The sequence below is a fragment of the Pseudorasbora parva genome, chromosome 19, assembly GCF_024679245.1.
Source record: "Pseudorasbora parva isolate DD20220531a chromosome 19, ASM2467924v1, whole genome shotgun sequence".
NCBI lineage: Eukaryota > Metazoa > Chordata > Actinopteri > Cypriniformes > Gobionidae > Pseudorasbora > Pseudorasbora parva.
The window spans coordinates 29,968,197-29,990,873 of record NC_090190.1 but is presented as its reverse complement, the minus strand read 5'-3'; the positions used below and the strand labels follow the sequence as shown (position 1 = coordinate 29,990,873).

Here is a 22,677-nt window from a genome sequence, read left to right as displayed (position 1 = left end):
CATTCAAAACCCCAGTGTTTACGTTCTGCCTTCAGCATCGTCTCACCGTTGTTTGCACTTGCATTTAACTTGAGCTTTAAGGCACAAATGTAAGCGGTGAAACCTTTTGTTTCATGTGAAATCTGCGCAAAGGCAGCAAGTCAAATCTTTGAGAGACCTGGCAAGGCCCCTTTATCTTCATGCGCGTCGGGACCCCAGATGTGAAAGGAAATGGAAGGCTTAATTTTATAATACACTTAAATCTGCTCCATACTCAGAAGGTTTGATTTCAATAACAATAATGCTTTCAGACTATTATATTGAGGATATTCCAACATGTGGAAAAGTTACGCCAAAACCATGACTTGAATAAATTAATAGTTTTAAATCTACCCCAGAACTTGCACAAAGCCTAAACCTGTTTCCTTAATGTGTAAAAATAATTCTCTGGATGACAAATTTGACTATTTATGCAAAAGTAGTTGGATACTTTAGGATTTATATGGCTTAATATTTCTGATAGTTTGCATAGATACGCTGCCTTCCGAATGAAAATGAAAAAGAATTACAGTAATTGAGGAAAGCAAAACTAGCAGATGGAAGCTCAGAATATTCAGTATGGGACCACTGGGAAATCAAAACATGCCAATTTGAGTGAGAGGATACTCTCAAATAGGGCAACTAACAAGGGGTTTGATACTGCAACTCCCCAAAGCGGCTTCAAATGGAGATTGAGATTATTGTGCAAACACGGCATATTTCAGTCCTTTCCCCTTCTTGTTTCGCTTCCCCTCAAGCCCCCTGTGTCCACACGTATAATCACTCAGTAATTGAGCTGAAAAGAGTAAATCTTTGATTCCCACTAGAAACTGGGCATTTTTTTCTAAGTCTGAAAACCCTGTGAAATGCTTGGAGTGTGCTTGGGTGAACAGGAGAGAGGGGGAAAAAAATGCAAATCTCCTTAAACTGCGTCTATCTGCCGATGTTTCACTCTGCTCTGCAGGTACTCACAATGTCGCAGTTGTCATGATTGCTGTAATTTACATAGAATACGTACAGGGACTGCACTAAGATCCTTTGGAAAAAAAGAGGAAGAGCTGGATCAATGCTACAGAATCGGTACTGAGAAGCCAGATATACAGGCTTTACGGAAGAGCGTTAAATCCACAAGTTCTTTGCCCGTTTTGGCTCCAGCGAGAGTTTTTCCTGTTTACTGGCAGGTTTTGTGTCTGCAAACATCTCTCATTTACATACAGCGCAGAAAAGGTGCTGCATTCAAAGATAACAAAAGCAAACACGGACAATGAACTTCCGAATATTTCAACTTTCAAGCCAAGCTAAAATAAAGCCCACAACTTGGCCTTAATTTCAAGTTAATTGCTGATGTAGGAAAAGAGAGAAAACACATGAATGACCAAATGGAGAACAACATTAATCAAGAAATGCTTCAGTTTTTATTTTACAATTAAGGGACAAAAACATTTTTTTTTCTTTTTTAATTAAGGGAATTGATGGGACACAATGGCATGATAAAACATTGAAATGTACTGTATTTCATGTTTTGCATTGCTTGGTTCCCTCTCATACGCCATGCATCAACAGCGATGCAACTCCTTCAGTCAATTCATATTTACCACATCAGAGAACTTAGTTCAACTAAAGGATGAATCGTGGTTCTACAGCACATATACTGCATATACATCTCTGTACATATTATTTCCTTTTTGTTTACTATATATAAAATGACAATATAAAAGAATGCACACCATACAAACAATGTTGAGCTGCGGCAATTGGCAAGATATGATGATGGAAATTTACACATCTTCGCTGATCATTTAAATATATGTGCTGTATATAAGATTTCAAATAAGTCTTTACAGGTTGAAACCCAAGCGAAACCATAGAAAGAGAAATAGTGGTACCAAAGCATACGTTTCAAATTGCTACAGTATAAAATGATACTTAACAACAAAAAACAAACAAACAAAGATTATTAAAAACAAAGAAATGCCTTTGAAAAAACCAAAGTGTATACTCATAGGCAGCCTGTCAAAATCTTCAATATCCTTCAAGGTTTAGAAGACTCAACAAAATCTACAATTCATTGTTTTCACTTCAAAGGGTTGCAGTTTGATTTATGTCAAGCCAATATCAGAAAATCTGAGCTCAAATTAACAAAATAGCTCATTTTATAGTCAGTCTCATTTTATACATATTCTCATAACATTCAACACTACAGAGTGCTTTAATGAAGTCAGTCTTTTTTGATGTATAGTATGTGTACAACGCAACTCATTCTATTCAGAAGTTCTTTTGCCATTTTGTTTTAGACCATGCCCATGGATACCATGTTTGTTTCATTCCCAATTCAACAGAGTACAAATTGTAAATTCTGTTTGAATATGAAGTCAATCAGAGAAAAAAAAATACAAGAAAAAAAAAAACATGCACATAACCGACACATATCAGATAAATACAGTACAAAGCAAGAGATTGAAATCAAGAGACTGAAAAACGAGAGGGAAAAAAAACAAAAACTAAACAGATCATGGTCCAATCAGGCAGTTTCACGACAGAAGTTGGACTGATTTTGAAGGCTCAGTTCAGGCGCAGTGCAGTACAGTGATGTAGTGCAATGATTCTCAATCCAGTCACTTCACTGCCACCAGCCTGCTTTCCTTAGGCTTTTTCTAACTTTTCCAGCTCAGTAACAAAGATCAGATGGTCCTCCGGTGACTTTCCGTGCGTTTTGCTGAGGTGCAGTTTCACTGCGTGCTTGCTGACAAAAGTCCTATTGCACAGTTTGCACTGAAATATGGAATTAGAGTCCTCCTCAGTCAAGCCAAGGGCACTGAAAGTCTTATCTGTGATCATTTTCGTGACTGCTTGCTGGTCTCTTATGAGGTCTATTGATAACTTTGAAAGGTCTTTCAAGCTAAAGCCCAAGTGGGACTCTAAGTGGTTAATGTATGTGGAGGGAGTTCTGAACTGGGAGGCACAATCACTACACAGGAACAGTGGCTGGCCCGAGTCTATGTTCTTCAGAAACTTGGTTCCACCTGTCCGCCTGAGTTGGTACTTGACGTTTGCCAACCAGTGGGAGATGGTGGTCATGGAGAGACCTGTAAACTTACAAATATGTACACGCTCCTGAGGACCTAGGTCTGTAATGATGAACTTTCCGTCAGGGGTTTCGCGAAGGCTGGACGCAAACTGAGCCTGAAGAATCAACAGATGCTGAGGGTTCCAGTTTGATTGCCTGCCTTTCCTTTTCTGAATGGGTGAAAGATCCTCCAGCCCATCCTCAAAAGCACAGCCATCTGCATCAGACTTTTCAGATATAGAGGAAGGGGTTGACGACTTTGGCGTCAGGCGACCTGTGAGGTTTTTCACCATATCAGAGATGTCCATTAGAGCATTCTCCCGAAGAGGAGATGAGACCGATTCAGTCAACGCTGACAAGATGGGTCGGGTGCTGTTCGTGATATTACTGTTGCTGATAACAGTGGAAGAACAATTGTTTATGGGCCCATTGCCACTTTTGGATTTTGTCAAGTCCATGGGCTGATCATCGTCATTGTCGTAATATCTGTTGATGGACTCAACTTGCTTGACCTGAGCTGGATTGTACATGGGCTTTTCCATCATGTTGTTGCTGATCTTGTACAGCATTGCTAATGGGTCCAGGAGTGGACTGACTGTTTTGGAAGCCTTACCCAAATGAGTGTTCATGATAGACTGCAATGCACTGAGAGGGTTGACTAAAGGCTGTTCTGGTGAGTGGTCAGTAATGATTCCTAAATTATCACAACCATTGCTGACTTGTGTTTTGAGGACATCTGTTCCGTTCTTTATAGGAGTATCTGCATGGCTTTCCTTGTATTCTCCATCCCGAACCGAAATGTGGTCTAGGTCTTTATCTACCATTCCATTCTTTGTTGGCTTGCTAAGATCACCTGGTCTTGGTAGCTCCTTTCGGTCTTTGAGGACAGGAGAGGGTAATTCAGAAGTTTGATGTTTGGAAACACGTTCAGTTGATTTTTCATCCCGGTCTTTCTTTGAAGGGATTTTTCCTGTTACTTTCTCCACTAACTCTTCCATTGCTAGGACATTGCTTTTATGGTTTGGCGGTGGCGATGGGCTGCTTGGAGAATGGATCAGAGTGCTGGAGTCAGAGGTCAAAGATTTCAAGCTGCTGGCATTGAATGTTGGCTGAATCTGGACACTCTGTACAGCAGGTATACATGATTTCACAGATCCTTGGAGCTGGTAAGCAGCATGAATGCTGGGATATCCACCCCAAGTCGGCGTACCGGTCTGAGCCTTACTGATTGCACTGGAGACTGTATTTTCTAATGACTTGAGAATATCTAGTCCCCCTTTAGGAGACTCTTCAAGATCTTCTTCTCTTAGATATTTGTAATGGCTGTTTTTTTCCGATTTTTCCACCTTCTCAACAGGATCCTCTTTCTCTTGCTTGATTTTTTTTTCTTCGGGTTCCTCCAATTTTTCCTCTTCCAGCTCCTTTCTTTCATCCATGGTGGATGGGTGTATTGGTGAATCAGGCTGGGACTTGATAGTGGGAGCTGGTAGACGTGTTGTTGTGGGTGGAAGAGGAATGGATTGGATTTTCTCTTCCACCACAGGGTCAAACACCAATTGCTTTCCCTTTTTAGAGGCAGAATTTGTGACTTTGAGAAAATGTCCAGTCACCATCATATGGGCCGTCAACTGCTGCAAAGTGTCATGGGAACTCCCACACTCCATACACTTAAGAATTTGAGCTTTTCGGGCCTCAAACTGCCAGGTATAACTTGCCCCGTTTTGGTAGCCATAACGGTTATTAGCTGTGACATATGGGTTGGAAATCTTCTGATCTTTGGTGGGCGCAGTCTCTGCCAATGGAATGCCAGGGGTGCTGGAAATTGACTCAGGTGAGCAAGGAGACATCAGGTCTTGGAACGCTCGCTTTTTGGTGGAGGGCACCAGCTTTGAGGCAAGAGCTGGCATTGGTTCTTTGAGAGGCACTTTCTGGTAGTGTTTAGTTTTGATCATGTGGACACTCAAGTCCTGTAGGGATTCAAATGAATGGCCACAATACATGCATTTCAGGACTTTCTGAGCATCTTCTTTGCCCTCCATCTCCATTAAGGATCGCTTCCGTGGTTTGGACCATTTCTTGCCCCGGTCCTCCTCCTTGTCCTTGTTATCATCACGGTAATGGCCTGTTTCATTCATGTGCACCGTGAGACCTACAAGTGTGTCATAGGCTGCACTACAGTCCTTGCATCTGAACTTGCTGGCACCTGTAAACACAGGCCCATACAGCTTATTGTTTTGCCGATACAGCTGCACTGTGCTGAAGAGACTTGGTTCAGGCATGAGGTGGTAGGGCGTATGCTGTAAGGTTTTAGCAAGTGCTGCTTGGTGCCAGTCATATGCAACACCCCCACTGTTAGCACCATTGATGTTTCCATTGTTGGCACTGTTTAATGCGGTGGCTTTTGTAGAATTGCTGCTTGGCGTCACATTTGTCTTTGTGTTAGCACTAGCATTGCTGCTGCTGCTAGCTCCGCTGCTTGTAATATTACTTGCATGGCTGTTCACAACGCTGTTGTTCCCCTTGTGGCTGCTTGGAGTACTGTTAGTGCTACTAGCACTAACCTGCTTGCTTTTCATAATGTCCTTTGTGATACTTGACCAGGAAGCATCTGAGATCAGGTTTGCATAGACTGCTTTCATCTGCGCCAGGCTGTCCTGCAATGATAGTCCGGCATCTGTCTCCATGTCTTCAACCTCATCTTTATCCTGGCCCTCTTTGGAGGAGGTGCTTTTGAAGTCAGCCAGGTGATCGCTGGTGTCGCTGAGGGGCGAGCCGTATCCGGCGTCTGGGTTTGTGCCATTGCTGAGTGGAGAATTCTGGTAGCTCAGCTGTTCACGCCCATCGTCTTCTTCATTGCACAGGTACTCTGCGTCCTGACCGTCTAAGGAGAGCCCGTCGTCCTGCAGGTGCTCCTCATCTATCTTAGCTGCCTTAAGCTCGTCCTCCGGCACATAGGCTGAGAAAACAAAACAGAGGGAAAAAAAAAAAAGAGATGATGAGACAAGACCCCCCAAAATGTGCATCTTTAACATGATTGTTGAATAAGTAAATTCACTTTGCTAAAAAAAGAGTTCAAAACAAAACAGGTGTGGGAAAATGTATCATTGCATGTGCGTGTGTGTGTATGCCTACATAATGATCCTAAAGAGATTTTTTGTCAATAGTCCTGGCAGAGGACGCAGGTTTGCAATTATAAAGTGGCAAACATCCATATCTTGACTATGATAGATAGCCCCCTTCACTGCTGAGACTAACAAAGCTATCCTGTGTAACAGCTCAGCAAGGGTAAAGAGGGCAGATGAGAGTCCTCTAAAGGAAAAAAAAGGTATCCAGGCAAAATTTTTATTTTTTAAAATAGATGAAAATAAACAAACTCAAAAGAAACATGGTAAATGTTAAATTAACATTAAAAACTGTATACTATTAGGGATATTAGCAAAGATATTTCAAAATGTAAAAAATATGCATTCATTTATATCCAATACTACAAAGTTAGCCCCATTCCCCACCCCTTTGTTTACATAAAAGTCATTCTTAAATATTAACACCATATCGACTACTCTTTCTTGTCCTCCTTTTCCCTGTAGTTAGAGGGCACAGACTGTGCGTGACATTGATCCAGTTCTCTCATGCACTAGCCAAGCTAGACTCCTCTGAGTGTGAGATTGCGTCTGAGTTATTGCCAGGGATGCAGCACGGGGTGCAGCTTGCCTCAATGCAGTTGGCAGAGGCGATGGAAGTTCTCGCAGCGAGTCATGCTAAAATGCAAGTGGAAATGGCATGTCATGTTGTCATGGTCCATGCTGTACTAACTCTCAGGGAGTCAAGAGTGTGTGCAGCCACAGGGGGAAAAGAGAGAGTGAGATAAAAGACAAGAGGATACATAACCACCTTTTGTGTGCCTTCCTTCTAGTGATAGATATTATATTTCAGCATTGACCGATAACCATGTCAGCTTGGGTGATTAGCAGAATAAGTTTGTGTCAGTTACAAATTTGTCAAGATTTTTTGTTTGCAAATGTGAAATATTAAAGTGTTACATTTGACCAATTTTGAGGCAAATGTATGTTTGAGGTAAAGAAGCAACAACCCCCATGCAGGGATAAAATGTGCAATAGAGATAGAGCCCATACAAAAATGAAAAATGGGAAGAAAAAAATCATCACCTACTTTCCATCATGTAACTCCAAAGCTATGATTTTGTTGCAGAATGCAAAAGATGATTTTAGAGTCACATAGGTTTGAAACAACGGTTGGGTAAATGAAGAAAGAATATAATTTTTTTTAGGTGAACTATTCATTTAAAAAAGTAAAGTGTCATTTTGGATTTAATGTTTAAATTGATTTATATGCATTTCTGTACTATATCGGCCACTCTGGTTTCTAAACATTGGCATCAATATCTTCCTCAGTCGATAATTTGACCAAAAAGCCCCAAGAGATTAATAAGAACCAGTTAATGCATTGATTTTTAAAGAAAACGGCAACGGGCCATGAGTGCGTCTTTCAAAAATACACATTCATGCTTATTTGTGAAAACGCGGCTCTTTTTTGCTCTGCGTATTACTGCTAAGTGCACATTTATTTCTCAAGGTAAAAAGAGGATACTGAAAAATGTTGCCTACGCCACACACTAGAAAATGCTTATTTTCCTCAGCTAAATGTGCGGTAATAAGATGTACTGTCAGATGTATTACATGTGGGGAAAGGAACAGAACAATAATGTTCACAAATGTAAGGTTTCATGTTTCAGCCACAAAAAGCTCCTTCACTCTATTGTGTGCCGACAGAGCTATGACAGAAAAAAAACGGAGTGATAGCCCACTGTCGGCACCCACAGCTGCAAGACAAAAAGAGGGAGAGAGAGGGAGAGCGAGAGAGAATGTTACTCGTTTAATTCGCTTAATGAAAAGAGAATAAAGGTCCATGAGACCAAGTGCTTAATGAGGAGCGGTAGGATTAAATTCCTGTTTCATCAGCTGGTTTCGATCTGCAGTGGGAGATAAACAAAATGAGCTCTCCGTCATCGAAACACATCAAAGTACCTCTTTCGAGTGTGCTTGTGTGTGTGTGTGTGTGTGTGTGTGTGCATGTGAGCGTGTGCATGCATCTTCACAGCATGTCCAGCTATAAAAAAAAGCCTCCCGTTCGCTTTGTGAGAGCGGTATTGTTACTATCAGCCATTTTGAACACAACACGAGAAGAAAAGCCACAACAACCGCCTGAACAACTGTGAAGGCAATGAGAAGAGACAGAGCAGGAAAAGAGGGGAGCAGTAGAGGAGATGGGAGTAAAGAGAAGAAAAAGAGACAGGCAGCTCTTGAAGAGTTGTTCCTTTATCTCAGCGAGCCACCAGGAGATGTCTGTCCGAGATGCCAAGATCCGTCTCGGTGGTTGAAGCAGATGTGCTGTCAGCTTCAAACGGCGTGCAGCTGAGCACACGTAATCAGAACGGACTCCGTACCTGATGTTTGTAAGGTGCCATTTACAGCTGCGTGGAGGAAGCTGTAGGGGCGTGAACAGCTGGGAGAGCGGTATATGTGGCGTTCCCGTTACTGGGATATTCTTAAAGGACGCCTTCTGATCCGGAGGAATCACTGATTCCACCTCAAGCTCTCAGATGGATTTCAATCCGTCAATTCCTCTGAGAAATCAAGTAGGCGGCGTAAAGCGAAAAGGATTTGGTGAAATAAACATTACGAACTGTCAAATAAATCACTTATCCAAATATCGCTTTAAAAGAAATGTTCCCGCCGCAACACGGTTCAGTGGATTGAAGCCCTGATAATTCCCTCAAGTCACTGCAGCATTTAAGACAGCTTATCACGTTAAAACAAAGAGAGAAGTTTTTCATCTTTGCTGTAATTACAGAGAGAGTGATAGAGGGGCCGAGAGAGAGAGAAAAGTGAGATGGGGGGGGGGGGGGGGGGGGGCAGAAAGCCAGAACGAGAGGGCTTTTTTCGCAAAGAGATGGGCAGAACCTGACACTAAATCGAGCGCGTCTTCTCAGCCCCTGACACCGCGTGGCATCTGACAGGCATGCGCATTGGCATGTCACTGTCCTCGCATCAAGCCGTCAAACACGACTTGGCAATTTTTTGCCATCTGCGTCAAAAAAGGGACCCGCCAGACGACGGCAACGACAGCTCACACTTAATAACCCAATCAGAAGTTTGACTGCTGACATCTCTTATCGGGGGCCTGCTTTTAAACATCACGCCGAACAATAAGAGAGGGATTAAGAGGAGAGGAGGGGGGGAGGGGCTTGTTGTGTTTGTCAGTCAAAAATAAGCCCGCATTGTACTGTCGGGAGAAAACGACACAGATAAGTTGTTAAGAATACACACAATTAAGTGAATCAATAGTTGCTATAAAAAGAAGATGCTTTTGATGTGGATGAGAACGAGAAAGAGTTTGATTTACTGAGAGAAGCCAGCATTTTCCAAAACAAGGCCTAAAACTATGTTTTCCCTTAACCCATTTAGTTTTCTATGAAGTTTGAAATCTTATACACATGCACACATATACATACATACATACATACATGCATACAAAAACATACATCGATTCATTTAGATATAAATGTACATGTGTCTATGATAACACAAATTCACATTTACATATTTTATTATAAATTAAATCCATACACACACACACACGCTCTTCCGCCAATGTACTTGCACATCTTTCAAACACAACACACCAGTATAGAGAGACAAGAACAAAGGTGTGTATGTTCTTGAGTGCCCACCAACATCTAAAACGATCAGCAAGAGCACAAGGGCCTCGTGCTTGTGTGCATGTATGACGTGTACGAGATGTGAGGTGTGTGTGTACGCGCGTATGTGTGTTGTGCAGGAGAGCGTGGCCATCTGTGTCCAGAGTGGAGCTGTCACTGTGGCTGCTGAGATCTCACTGATTTTAGACAGGTGACACAGCAACGGGACATGAGCAGGACACACACACACACACACGAGCAGAGCTCACCGTCTCAGCCAACAAAGATCAGCCGCAGAGTGAACCTTCTTGCTATAGACACCCATGACACCACACATACAAACACAGCCAGTGCCAGCTCTTAGAAACACCACCCACATACGAGCACTCGAGCGTTGAGATTCGTACACAGTTGCCCAACAAACAGCAGAGAATTAGCAAGCCGTGACTCTAGACGAGATGGAATCGTTTCTGAAAGTGAAACTCTGAAAATGCACATTACATCTCTATTTATTATTGCTTAAGAGTTGAAATAACAGGAAATAAGACTAATTAGATTCAAACCCACATTTCCCAGCCTTTTCTGAACCCATATTTCTGCAGACCTGCTTTATAGTTTGATTAAAGTATAGATTCAATTTGATGATTTTTTGAATTATTGACATTTAACTCAAGCAGAATAATGAAACTATCGACTTCTATTGAGTTGCTAATAGCTCAATTTAACTCAATTGATGAACTTTACACAGATATTGAACTGAACTAACACTGAAATGAATAATTCTTTTTAAAAGCTGCTTTAAAGCATAATTTGACTGTCTTCTGCATTATTGTTTATTAATGTGAAGTTGATCTTAAAATCTGTATAGTGTAAAGAACTTATTTTGCCTTAAAACATTGGCTACGGAGGCAGCTTGCTGCGTTTTGGAACAGAGTGAATTTGGCGGCAAAAAACATCTGCTGTTCTTCAAAAATCTATCCTTTCTGCCGCTTCCAAGCAGTTCGCTTGACAAAACCAGGTCTGTCTGATTGGGCTGGCTGGTGCACTTGAGAAGTGTCAGGCCTAAGTATTCAAACTTGAAGAGGGGAACGAGAACGCTCACGGACAGAGCGCAGATGCCGATGGCCTCTCCTTCCTCGGCTGTCACTGTGCGGCCTCCCTCTCTCCCCCGCCGCCGCCTCCTTATTTATTTATTTTATTGAGGAGGAGAGGGGGCAATCACTACAGTCATTTGCACTACTAATGTCCAATTCTGCCTTCCCTCAGTCGGCTGATTTAGCCGGTCAGAGTGGTTTTGGAGTGTGCAGAGGAAAGCCGCGCCGTTTACCCGACATTTTAATGGGAAAACTGGCAAGTCTTATTTGGCTGGCCGATGTGGTTTGTCACTGGGTCTCCATTACATGCCACTCAACTTTGATGCCTTTGGACAGGGCTGATCAAACCATGTCTTTTGACCTACGCAGCACGCTGAAGGCAGACAGGGAGAGAGATGGAGAGAGAAAGAGAAGGGGAGGAGGGGGAGGGGGCAGGACACTGAAGGCTGTAAATAAAATGACATTATTATTTCCTCTGTCCTATCATGTAGAAAAGCCAATTATGGTAATGCTCTGCATGTCAGTGAGAATGCAGCAATCTCTCTCTCTCCCTCTCCCCTTTTTCCAGGGCAGTTAAAACAAGGCCTCAGTAGCATGATGCTGTCTGCCCCAGTCCACTTATATGGCCTGCTGCAATCTGGCAGGGCTGTCTGCAGAACTGGCAAAAGAAGCTGCCGTTTCTAGAAATTAATGCAAAGTGTGTATGTGTGTGTAACAAATCACAACTACTGGGTGAAAAAAAAAAAAGAAGATGAAAAAAAGAATTTACGAAAGTAAACAGTGGACAATATGCTGTGAACCGTGTCAAAGTTAAGTTTCCAAAACATTCCGTTAATGAGATGTAAATTGATAAATAATATGCATCTATTACCAGTGATGAAACAACATTTTATGTATATTTACCTGAATAGGGTTTAGTATTCTCTCTTTAAAATGAGTCAACCTACACAAGTCATTACGTACCTACATCTTATACGTTTCTAATATATTCCTTTGGTGCCATAAATAAAAAGTTGTGTACTGCGCATTAGTGACAAACTTTGTAACTTGCAGCCTCATATAGGTTTCTAATATCATTTGGTGACACAATGCAGAAATTATTCAACAGTGAAAAAAATGTTTAGGCTTCTAATAGTAAATTATTAACTGAGGTAAAGGTCACGGCAGATGTTTTCATTGGTTAGGGAGTTGAATTGCTCGCATCCCTTCTTCAGCGAGGGTCAGACTATCAATTCAATTTAAACCACGTATTATGTTGCAGCTCCTACTAAGTATCTTTGTTTTAATTCCCATTTATCGCTTGGCAAGTGTTCATTTTGGACCCTGCCTGTAAGCCCTTTTTGCACTCACTTTCTTCATTCTGTTAATTCAGAGCTGTGAATAATGATCGTTGTTTCTATTCTACGGACACACGTTGATTGATGGCTGCTGTTCAAAGTAATAAGGGCACCGTGGAGATGGACAGGTTTCTGAGGGGGGTTTGGCTAGTAGATCTGACCCCCACCCTCTATCTCCCTCTCTCTAGCCCAATGTGAACCTAGGAGAGGAGAAAAGCCTTCACATTTTTCACCATCTTCCACACAATCGTCCTCTTTGAGCACTTCCTTTGTGCTCTGTCTCCGGGCTTTTTTCGTCCCTTTTCTCAGCGAGACACATCTAACTTTATTACAGACTAAACAAAAGAAGGCTTTGAAGTGCAGACGGGCGTTTTACACGGACCCTGCCCACCTCTCCGTATCCGCTGACAGTGATTTGTGCTCCTGCGGACACTCTGGAGTAGGCTCTCTGAATTAATATCTGCTTTGCCTCTTTAAGCATCTCTTGTAAAAGGCTGGCCCAGCCCCCTCCCACTATCCTCCGTGTGGAATAGGCCACCATATGGCGGAATAGCTTCAGGCCCCTGAAGAACTGGTGTGGCATTCCATTCTGCGCTCCAAATTCATCTTTTTGCTTTAGATACTTCCGGAAGAGTATGGATGGAGATATACAAGTAGGGCAACAGACCGCTCCATAAAAAAAATCCTGAGCATTACATGAAATGGAGAGGAAAAACAACAACAAAATAAACAGGAATACAAAGTCTGATAATTGTGCACTAATGAATGATACATGTTATAATTACTTCAGATTACATTCCCTGATAAATATAAATTTGTATAAATAGTAGATCAATTTAATGCTTGACATTTTCAACATGTTAGAATACATATATACATATATATATATATATATATATATATATATATATATATATATATATATATATACATATATACATATACATATATATATATATATATATATTTTTTTTTTAGATGTCACACGTGTTCATAAACCCATTAACCATTAAAATTATTTTTTAAAAATCTCATTTTACTAATGCTTTCTGTATCCCTTTCAATAATAAAAAAAAAACTACAGTTTTGTTAAGTAAATGAACAAACTAAAATACTACTGTGTAAGTGCTTTCACCTCACCTTGCACTGACACACTATAGTATCACTCGCTTACTCGCTAACACACACAGACACACACACACACACACACGCTCCAATGTCAAGTCCATACTTATGCAAAGTGCGGCCTACTTTGTCATTTAATTTTTAAAAACCCTAAGGTCGTATAACACACTTTCCCTGTCATTTGCAAGTACATTAACTCGGTGGCCATGCGACAGCCAAATTATGCTAATGGGCTGCTAAAATGGGTCATATAGACAGTGCGTTTTACATTAGCTTCAAACAATAGGGAGGGAAGAGCAAAGCAGAGGTGACAGCAGCACCGGGGGAGTGAGACAGGGTCTGTCTCCTTTAGCTGCCGTTACGTCCTCATTCAGAGCAGACTGTGAATGGACATCTCACGGCTGCACAAACCACAACAAGGCGCTCACGTCCTGTCATCCCCCAAGACTGCTGAACGGCGATATCAAAATGCTTGCTGAATAATGAAAGGGCTCAATTAACAAATTATTAACAGCAATTTACTTTACTTAGGTAATACACCCTGCAAGAGTACAGAGAGGTCACACTTATTTTAAGGAGAGGAAGCGCAAGTGCAACGCTAACGTTCGCTTGGCTACTTCAATATAACACAAATTGCTGTGCTGCTTGAAGAAAAAAGGGATGAGAAACATGCAGTTTACGTTTATTTAACACTTGACCCTTAACTCAAGATAAAAACGAAACTACAATGGACAAAAAAAAAAAATAGGTAGCATAAACTTGCACACGTGCCAGTATAACACGTTTCAAACCATGTGTTAAAGCCTTCATCACGTCCACAAAACAAATTCAAAATAGACTTCTCAATTTTTTTCTAATAATAACCTAATTGTTAATTAATTGGTAACACCTTATCAAGTCAAGTCAACTTTATTTTTATAGCGCTTTTACAATGACAATTGTTTCAAAGCAGCTTCACAGTGTTAAACAGGACAATATTGCAACAAAATTTGATTTGGCTGTACAGTCGTTCTAGAAAAAACGGTGATATCAGCTTATTTTAATTTATCATATAGCAACAATCTTGGCAGATCGGTATTATAGTTTGTACAATTAATTAAGACCTAAAAAAAATATTTTTATTTGGATATTTTGTTTAAAAAAACTTAGATCAAAATTTGAGTATGAAATACATATATATATATATATATATATATATATATATATATATATATATATATATATATATATATATATATATATATAAAGCTAATAAAGCTGCTCATAGATTAAACCACAAAAAATAAAAAGTCAAATTATCATACATACACATGTACAGTGATATCTTCTTGATTGTATCACTAAACTTATTGTAGTGGAAGTAAGAACATTGTTGAAATTCAGTTTAGAGTCCAAGTAGCTTATTAGCATATATATAGCCTATAACTAGGATATTGGCTGTTTAATAGTGTTTATAAAGCACATATTAATGCCTTATTCTGCATGGACAAGCTTAACTATCTTACTAACTATTAATTAGCAGTAATTAGGAGTTTGAGGAAAATGTCGTAGTTAATAGTAAGTTAATAGTGAGAAGTGGACCCTAATCTAAAGTGTGACCGGAAAATTGTATTTAAATAAAAAAAAGTCAAAATAATAATGAAATTATGTTATATTACAAATAATCTAAAGCGGCAATTAAACAAAAGATGAAAAAAAAAAAAGTTAAGCTATTCTATTATATTCTTTTTTCCCCTTTTTAAATTCATGCTAGGGGACAGAAAAGTTCCCCAAAGTGAAGAATCACCCCAAGACGTTTCCAGTCTGACTGAAGCAGCTGTGCTGCGTGTTGTTATTGCGCGAGCTCCACACAGTGAATTACGGAGAGCCGAGTAAACAAGGAGAGGCTAAACGAGTGCATGTTAGCTAATTAAACAGCACTCATGATTGCTGAGTAATTGAAGGTGCCTCAATCTTCACCTGAATACTTCCACAAATAATTACCTTCTTGTAATTAGCGCTGTTCATAGAGTGTCTGCGTGTGACACGCATCTGATACACAGGTGTGTTTCAGATGGAATTTAACAAAGATATATCAAATATTTGAATATTTAATGAAATTAAGGTAAATTAATGTTTGTAAACAGACATTGTTTTATTGTAAACATATTTCATTCGTACACAATTAAAATGTGTTTTTGATAAGCAAGACCTGTGGTTCGCATGAACTAAGGTGAAGACTACGCTAGCCGTCAGATGAGAGAAGAACGAATATAACAGGCCTGATTTCCAGGGGTTCTGCTTGATCCTGGTATCTGAGGGGAGAAGGGAAAAAAAACCCTGCATGTGCATTGCAATCAATAATGACTTCAATAAGTGATTTTTCCAACCATCCATGCAGCTGTCTCTAATAATCTCCTCAGCTGTAACATAAACACAAATATTTCATATTGTTTGTTTATCCTCAATCTCCTGCTGCTTCCTGTACTGCAGTGATTTTTTTCTTTTGTGTTTCTATATATGTCTTGCTTTGTCTGTCTTTTTTTTCCAATACAGGTTTGGTCGAGAGGGTGGCGGGCCGCCGTGCCGTCAGGCGCAGTCAATAAATCACCTTTCGCCGTTGTCATAGAGGAGCAGCCCAGCCGTGAGACAATGGCCATTATATCCTAAGCACTGCAGTCTCGTCCCCATCTGGCCCTTTATGGGGGAAACCACTCTCAGTTGGAAAAAAAAACAAAAAAACGCTTACGTTCAGTCATGCAGGTTTCAAAAGCTTACCTAATCCTGAGCTAAACCTGAAGGTTTGGAGTCCAAACACGCAGCCCGTATATTGCGCCTCCCTTACGCCGTGCCCTCGTCGAGAAACAGATAACACACCATCCACCCTGGTGCTCAGAGACACAACAATGTCAGAACAGACAGAGAACCCCCATGCGGAGGGAGCTATGTAGGAAACCGAGAGCACGAGAAAGAGAAAACGAGGATGAAGGAAAGAATTGTTTTTTTTTTCTTTAAATCCCCCAGCACAGTCTCTCCACTAGGCCATCACCTGAGCCGAGTACCTGACAGAAAACTCACCAGCCCAAACACACACACGCACGCACACACACACACACAGCAGCTGCTCCTATTGCCTAGCAACTACCAGTTGATAGATGATCCTAAATATGGATAATTACCATAAATCAGGCTGCTCTGAAAGAGAAAAGATGAAAAACAGTAGAGCCAGCAGTACGAACGCTGTGCGACCCTCATCAACACACTGCTGTCTTCCTCGGCTCAACCATCATACTCTTCCTCCTTAATTCCAGTCAGTCTGCAGAGAGCTTTGGCTGTAAAAGACAACTTTACCCCTAGAAGGCCTCAGACATCAACACCAATCACTGTTGAAGAAACATGAGCATCTAAAACAACTTTACGTTGGAGCTGTGACCAAATGGTTGTCAAGAAATAGATTCTAAGTTCTCATGTCAATAATTTGAATCTTGTGATGTTTCCCAACCCCGTTACCCTATTATTTAAAAAAGAAAAAAAATCTAGCAGGAAAGTCATACACACATTTGTGGCTATTGTCCTATTCATCATATGCTAAAGACTTCCGGTCGAATCTGTGACTGAAATGCAGCTGTTTTGTGAGAGGTGGGTTGTTTGTAATCTAATCTGGAGTGAATCAGAAGAAAACCAGCCGTGAAGCAAGGCTCAGTTCAGCACCTGGAAGCGCGGCAAGGAGAGCGTCCAGCAATCGCTCAGTGTGATAAGTTCCTAACTCTGAGGAGTAAAATATGACTGCAGCAAAGTACAAACAGGGTTTGATAGCAGATCATAGATTAAGGTCTAAACCATAACAAAAGTGATTGCAATGGGAGCACTTTGTCGAAAAAGTTTCTTGAAAGAGGACACTTCTGATGAATGGCCGTAATCAACATGCAACTACAGAAAATAATTCACAAATCTACAGGCTGAATCCTGGGAAGCTGGACAAAGAAAACTGAACGAAAGGAAGGAAAAGACGGTCAGCTGAAAGAAAGAAAGCAAGAAAGAAAGGAGTAATAAAAAGAAAGAGAATGGCAAGACGTCACACAGAGGGACAAGAAAAAGTGAAGAGGACAAAAAGCACCTCCTCTCTCAGGCCGTGACCTCACCAGTTCAGTCTAGCTGAGTCTGGTAGTACAATTACCCATCAATCAAATGTGCCAGTGCCGTCATCCCACCCCTCAGCTAACACACACACATACATACATTCCCAGAGCCTGACCCTTCCCTGACCGGGAAACCCTGCACATGTGAGACAAATATGGGTACCAGCCATTCGGCGGAGATCCCCGGAAGCATACGTATACACACATATACAGTGCGATCCTGTAGGATACAGGCAAATATAGGCAGTTCATTTTCATTGGAGAGCCCCTTCACACACACACTCTGGAATGTTGCCTTTAAACATCCTGTAATGCTATAGGAGTACAGAATTAAAAACATTATTCCTGATTTCCTTTTTTTTTTACATGATCTGTGATGGAAGCCCCCGAGGGTCAGCTCACTATAAACTTTAGCAGCTCTCTGAAAACCAGACTGTTACTACTAGATATCAGGTTGCGCTCCAAAGAGCATCTCTACGCTAGGGAAAAAAAGGGGCTGGGCATCATAAATAATCTTCCATACCGTCCCATAAAACAGACGGCTCTGTGCTTCTCTCTACTGTCTACCCTTCGCTCCCTAAACGAAAAAAAAAAAAAGTCTGATGTCATTCGTATTAGCTTGCTTGTTCGATTCATGCCTGCTCCAAAAGGAGATTGTTGGTGTTGAGTATGCCCTTGGTCTGCTCGGGGTCAACTGTTGGCTCCTACGTCAATGACATCAGTGAGGTAGGTGACAAAAAAACAGATGAACTGGAGTATTTGCTGTGCCAAAATGCTACAAAAATATTTTTTAAATAGAAATAGTTAATGCAAATTAATAGCTCAACTGGCAGAGAGCATGGTGTTAAAAATGACAAGGTCACTGGCTTTTATTACGAGGGAACAAACATATTTACACAAAACATTGTTAAAATGTTTATATTTAATGCACTGCAAATCACTTTTAAAAATAATAAATAAATAGTTAAATTAATAATGTGCATGTGTCTATGTGTGCAATAAAAAATAAAAGACAAGGACCATGGCTAGAGATTGGACGGAAAACAACAGAAGAGATTTGGAACAAAGTTTGAACCCACATCACCCACATGAGCAGCGCTTGGTAATGTATAAGAGCATGCGCCATCTGCTGAAACTGCTCTATAATGTTCAGATTTCTCAATAAGGAAGTTATGCATCTTGTAGAACATCCCACCTTCCTAAAGAGAGATGATAACTAGATAAAAGCTCTATCTAACACTAAGCCTCACCTCAGCTTGGTCTCACTGAGAGACTGAAGCCGAAGGATGGAAAATGATTAATTTGTTGGTTGGTGTCCTGAACACTCTTCTCTGACCCTGGGCCTAGCCACACAAAGAGCTGGAAACTCTTTCTTTTTTCCAGAAGCTTCTGTGACGGGCGTGAAAGTGGGCTGAGAAAAGAGCGGAGAGTATGGAGGGTCCTGAGAGGAGCACTAAATCACACAGAGGCCCACATCACACACAATCAATAACAGAGAGAGAGAGAGAGAGAGAGAGAGAGAGAGAGAGAGAGAGAGAGAGAGAGAGAGAGAGAGAGAGAGAGAGAGAGAGAGAGAGAGAGAGAGAGAGAGAGAGAGAGAGAGAGAGAGAGAGAGAGAGAGAGAGAGAGAGAGAGAGAGAGAGAGAGAGAGAGAGAGAGAGAGAGAGAGAGAGAGAGAGAATCCCTCAACACAACATGATATTCCCATGCAGAAGCGAAAGCATAGCACAACTCGCTAAACCTTCCAGAAACAAACTACCTCTCCTTCCACTCTCTCTCACTCACTCACACACGCACGCACGCAATTAAACTTTCACAGCCTTCCAATTGCCCTCTAACAATACGCCGTCCCCCCCATCTCCGCTCTCTTGTTCTTCCCCTGCACCTAAATAATATTCACCATGATAAATGATGCCATAACTCCGATATCCACAATCAATCTGGCCTTTAAAGACACATCCATCTTGTGTAATGTTGATGGGGGACTCAGTCAAACGGAGAGACGTGACTGCTTTGCTGACCTGAGAATGGGGGGGGGGGGGCAGCGGCCCCACTGACTGATGCCTGTCAGCTCACATCTGGCTGCAAAAATAAATTAGGCTTATGAAGACAAATGAAAAGGCCTGCCCCGCCACCGCAAGGGAGGGAGAAATGGAGGGAGGGAGGGGAACGTGAGGAGAAGTGGAGGGGAGAGAGAAAAGAGAATTTGTGAAAGGAAGAGCAGCAACCTGCTGAGAGAGAGAATTCCTCCTAAAGGGAAGATGACGTCGTACGGCACCACGTACAAATGCAGATTTTTATTCATTTAATCTTCTTCTTTTCCATCTTTTATTCATAGTTTTCATATCCTGAGGAAAAGAGCTTACAAACGACCTGCGAACAAAGTATCTGAACGAACTAATTAGTTCTAACTAATTCGTACTTGGAATGAAGATTCGTACTCTGGATTGATGGGGAGAAGGAAGGAATTGAATCAGCCATATTCGTTTTCACATTATGACAATGTATAATGTAACAGATATGCACACTGATTACCACTGTTCTGGGAGTATGAATCTTTTGCTCAGAGCCCGATTCTTTTCTCAATCCACGAATCATTTGCTCAGAGCAGAAAATGCATACTGAGGGCAAGCCAGATAAAATTTTACATCAACACGGCTCAAGCAACATGGTTCCATGTATCCAAATTTGTACAAAATTTGAAAAAGTTTCACAATAAGAGCAGAAACCTGGTACTTTGATTTGAAATCTTTGCTCAGAGCACTTGTTCTTTTTTTATCTGAGAAAATTATTCAAGCGAATTACTCAGAGGAAAAAATTCATGCTCTGTGTCTAATCTGGCTCGCTTTCAATAAGAATCTTCTGCTCAATGCAGAAGAATCATATTCGAAACAGAAGAATGGTACTAAGAGCACCAATTTTTTTTTCAGAGCAAGAGTCGTACTGAGAGTGGCCCTTATTCAAGCAACATGGCTGGAACCCCAAATACAAACTTTTGATCCGAGTATAAATCATCCGTCCAGAGCAGAAGGTTAATACTGAGAGAGTAGACGTCGCATCACCTACACTTTATGGTTTAATCCGTCTCCACATTTGATAATAAAGATGTTATGCATCTAATTGCCAAAAAGATTCATGCCCAGAACAAAGATCTGTATGAAGACTCATACTTCATAAACTCACAAACAGGATCTTTCCTTTGACGTTCTCTCTGGGTGGGGAATGCAAAAATTCCCATGACAGTCTCTGAGTCATTAAATGTTTACAGCGCGAGGATCATTACACACCACATATTCAGAGCTCGTTTAAGGGGTCGAAGGTCAGCCGCGGAGCGCTAGAACCCAGAGCTCAGAGTCTGTGGAATTCATCTATTCCCGCCCCTCAGAGTGAGAGACAGAAAGCACATTTTGAGTGATGGGTGAATGTGCCCTGTAGAGTAGTACACAGCGGTGTGAACTATATTTGACCCCTCTCCTTCCTGCTCTCTCTCTCTCCTTCTCAGCTGGTGCAAGTCGACTTAAGAATGAAGTTTGCTCGAAATGATGAATGGATTCCAGCAGAGCAACGCTCGCGCAATATAGGATATCTGAGATCGTCAGCTTCATTACGCCGGGTTTAATCACTTCAAATACACATGATTCCGTAATTAACACAGGAATTATGCGGTTGAAGAGTTACTACTGCAAAACAGCTTTGGGGAAGAATAATACACTGTAAAAACTTTGAAAGAGAGCAAGAGAGAGAATGGGAAAAAGAACAGCAAGTTGGTGTGTAGATGACAGAAATATTACAGACCCATTTTTTGGCAACAGGCGAGCGTCGAAAAGGTGGGAGGGAATTGTGTGTGAGAGAGTGAAAGAACGAGAGAGATGGATTATGTGTATGTGTGTGTGTGTGTGTGTGTGTGTGTGTGTGTGTGTGTGTGTGTGTTGTGGATAAGGGGGAATGAACTCTCCCAGGCTTTGTCATATGAGTTTTCCCAAGCTCTGGCCCCTTTGATAAATGACACATGTCATTCTGTCAGAGTGTGACAGTCCAGCTGGGAGGGCCTCTGATGTATGGCCGCACTGCAAAAGGAAATCAAGCTTTTCTGGCATGGACGCAGACCATGCCCTTTATATAAGGTCCCTGCTTTCCTACACGGCTGTTTTTTCCTTCTCTCATTCTTTTCTCCTCATTTTTTTGAACGCGAAAGGAGAGCCTTTTATGAGCAGGGACATAGAGCTGAATTTGTAGATTGATTTAAGGTTTGCGGTGGGGGAATAACAAACCCAGGTCAGATGGATTATGGGTAAAAGGCTTTAATTCCACAGCTCTGGGGTTTCTCTTTACCTGAGAGGAAACAAACAGACACAATATCACTACTAGTACTACTACTACTACTAAGAAAACCGAACTGTACTTGAAGAAACACACGCGTAATAAAAACATCAAATGGAAATGTGTCTATTCCAGTCTGCGTTGACAAAAACATCAGAGGAAGTACTAGAAAAATACTCAAATCAGCTACATTGTCTTTACAGCTGTGACCTAAATTTAGTGTGAGAAAAGAGGATACTGTGGAAAGGAAGGGAAGAGAGAGAGAGCGAGAGAGTGAGGCATTGCAAGAAGGGAGGGGTTTCATTTTGTATTTTGTTGGTTGACAGTTTGGGAGGAAAATACTCAAGGATGGACATAGGCGTACTACACAAAAAAGGCCAAAATTCAAAAGTTTTCACATTGTCAGTGCTGATTTGGAAGGAAATTGTGGTTTTAAAAGGTTACAAACGTTAAAAAAAATTGGACTCTTACTGGTGGCTGAACGCATAAACAAATTAGGCAAAATATCCAATAAGCAAGGGGCGGAGCTTAGGTAAAACTTTAAATGAGAATCAATTCTGCTAAAATACAGATACAAGCAAATGCTTTACAAGTCTTAATCTGCAATCCTGAACTTTATACAGCCTGTCGGTTACAATCAACACAACACAGACACCTTAAAAAGATGAAGAAAAAACTTGACATATTTTAGTGACAGGAACAGACAGACACTTTTCAGCTCTTACACCACAATAACAGCACAGAGGCAATAAATCTGCCACTGGGCTCAAAAAACACCTAACGCGCACACACACCACGAGACAGACACTAGACAAACAGGCGGCGAGACAAAAAACAGAACAGCGGCGATGAAGTTGTGGAGAAATCGGCACCTGGACAA

The 22,677-nt window shown here is 41.2% G+C and overlaps 1 protein-coding gene across 2 annotated transcripts in view; it reads right to left on the bottom strand.

The window, feature by feature from the left end:
• Window positions 1–1,410: 1,410 nt before the first annotated feature.
• The window catches only part of tshz1 (teashirt zinc finger homeobox 1), a 237,971-nt gene continuing 216,704 nt past the window's right edge, over window positions 1,411–22,677 (bottom strand). For both annotated transcript variants that reach the window (XM_067426622.1, XM_067426623.1), the window contains one exon: window positions 1,411–6,041. In XM_067426622.1, coding sequence (XP_067282723.1) covers window positions 2,662–6,041 — 3,380 coding nt within the window. In that variant the 3' untranslated portion in view covers window positions 1,411–2,661. The remainder of the gene's footprint in view (window positions 6,042–22,677) is intronic.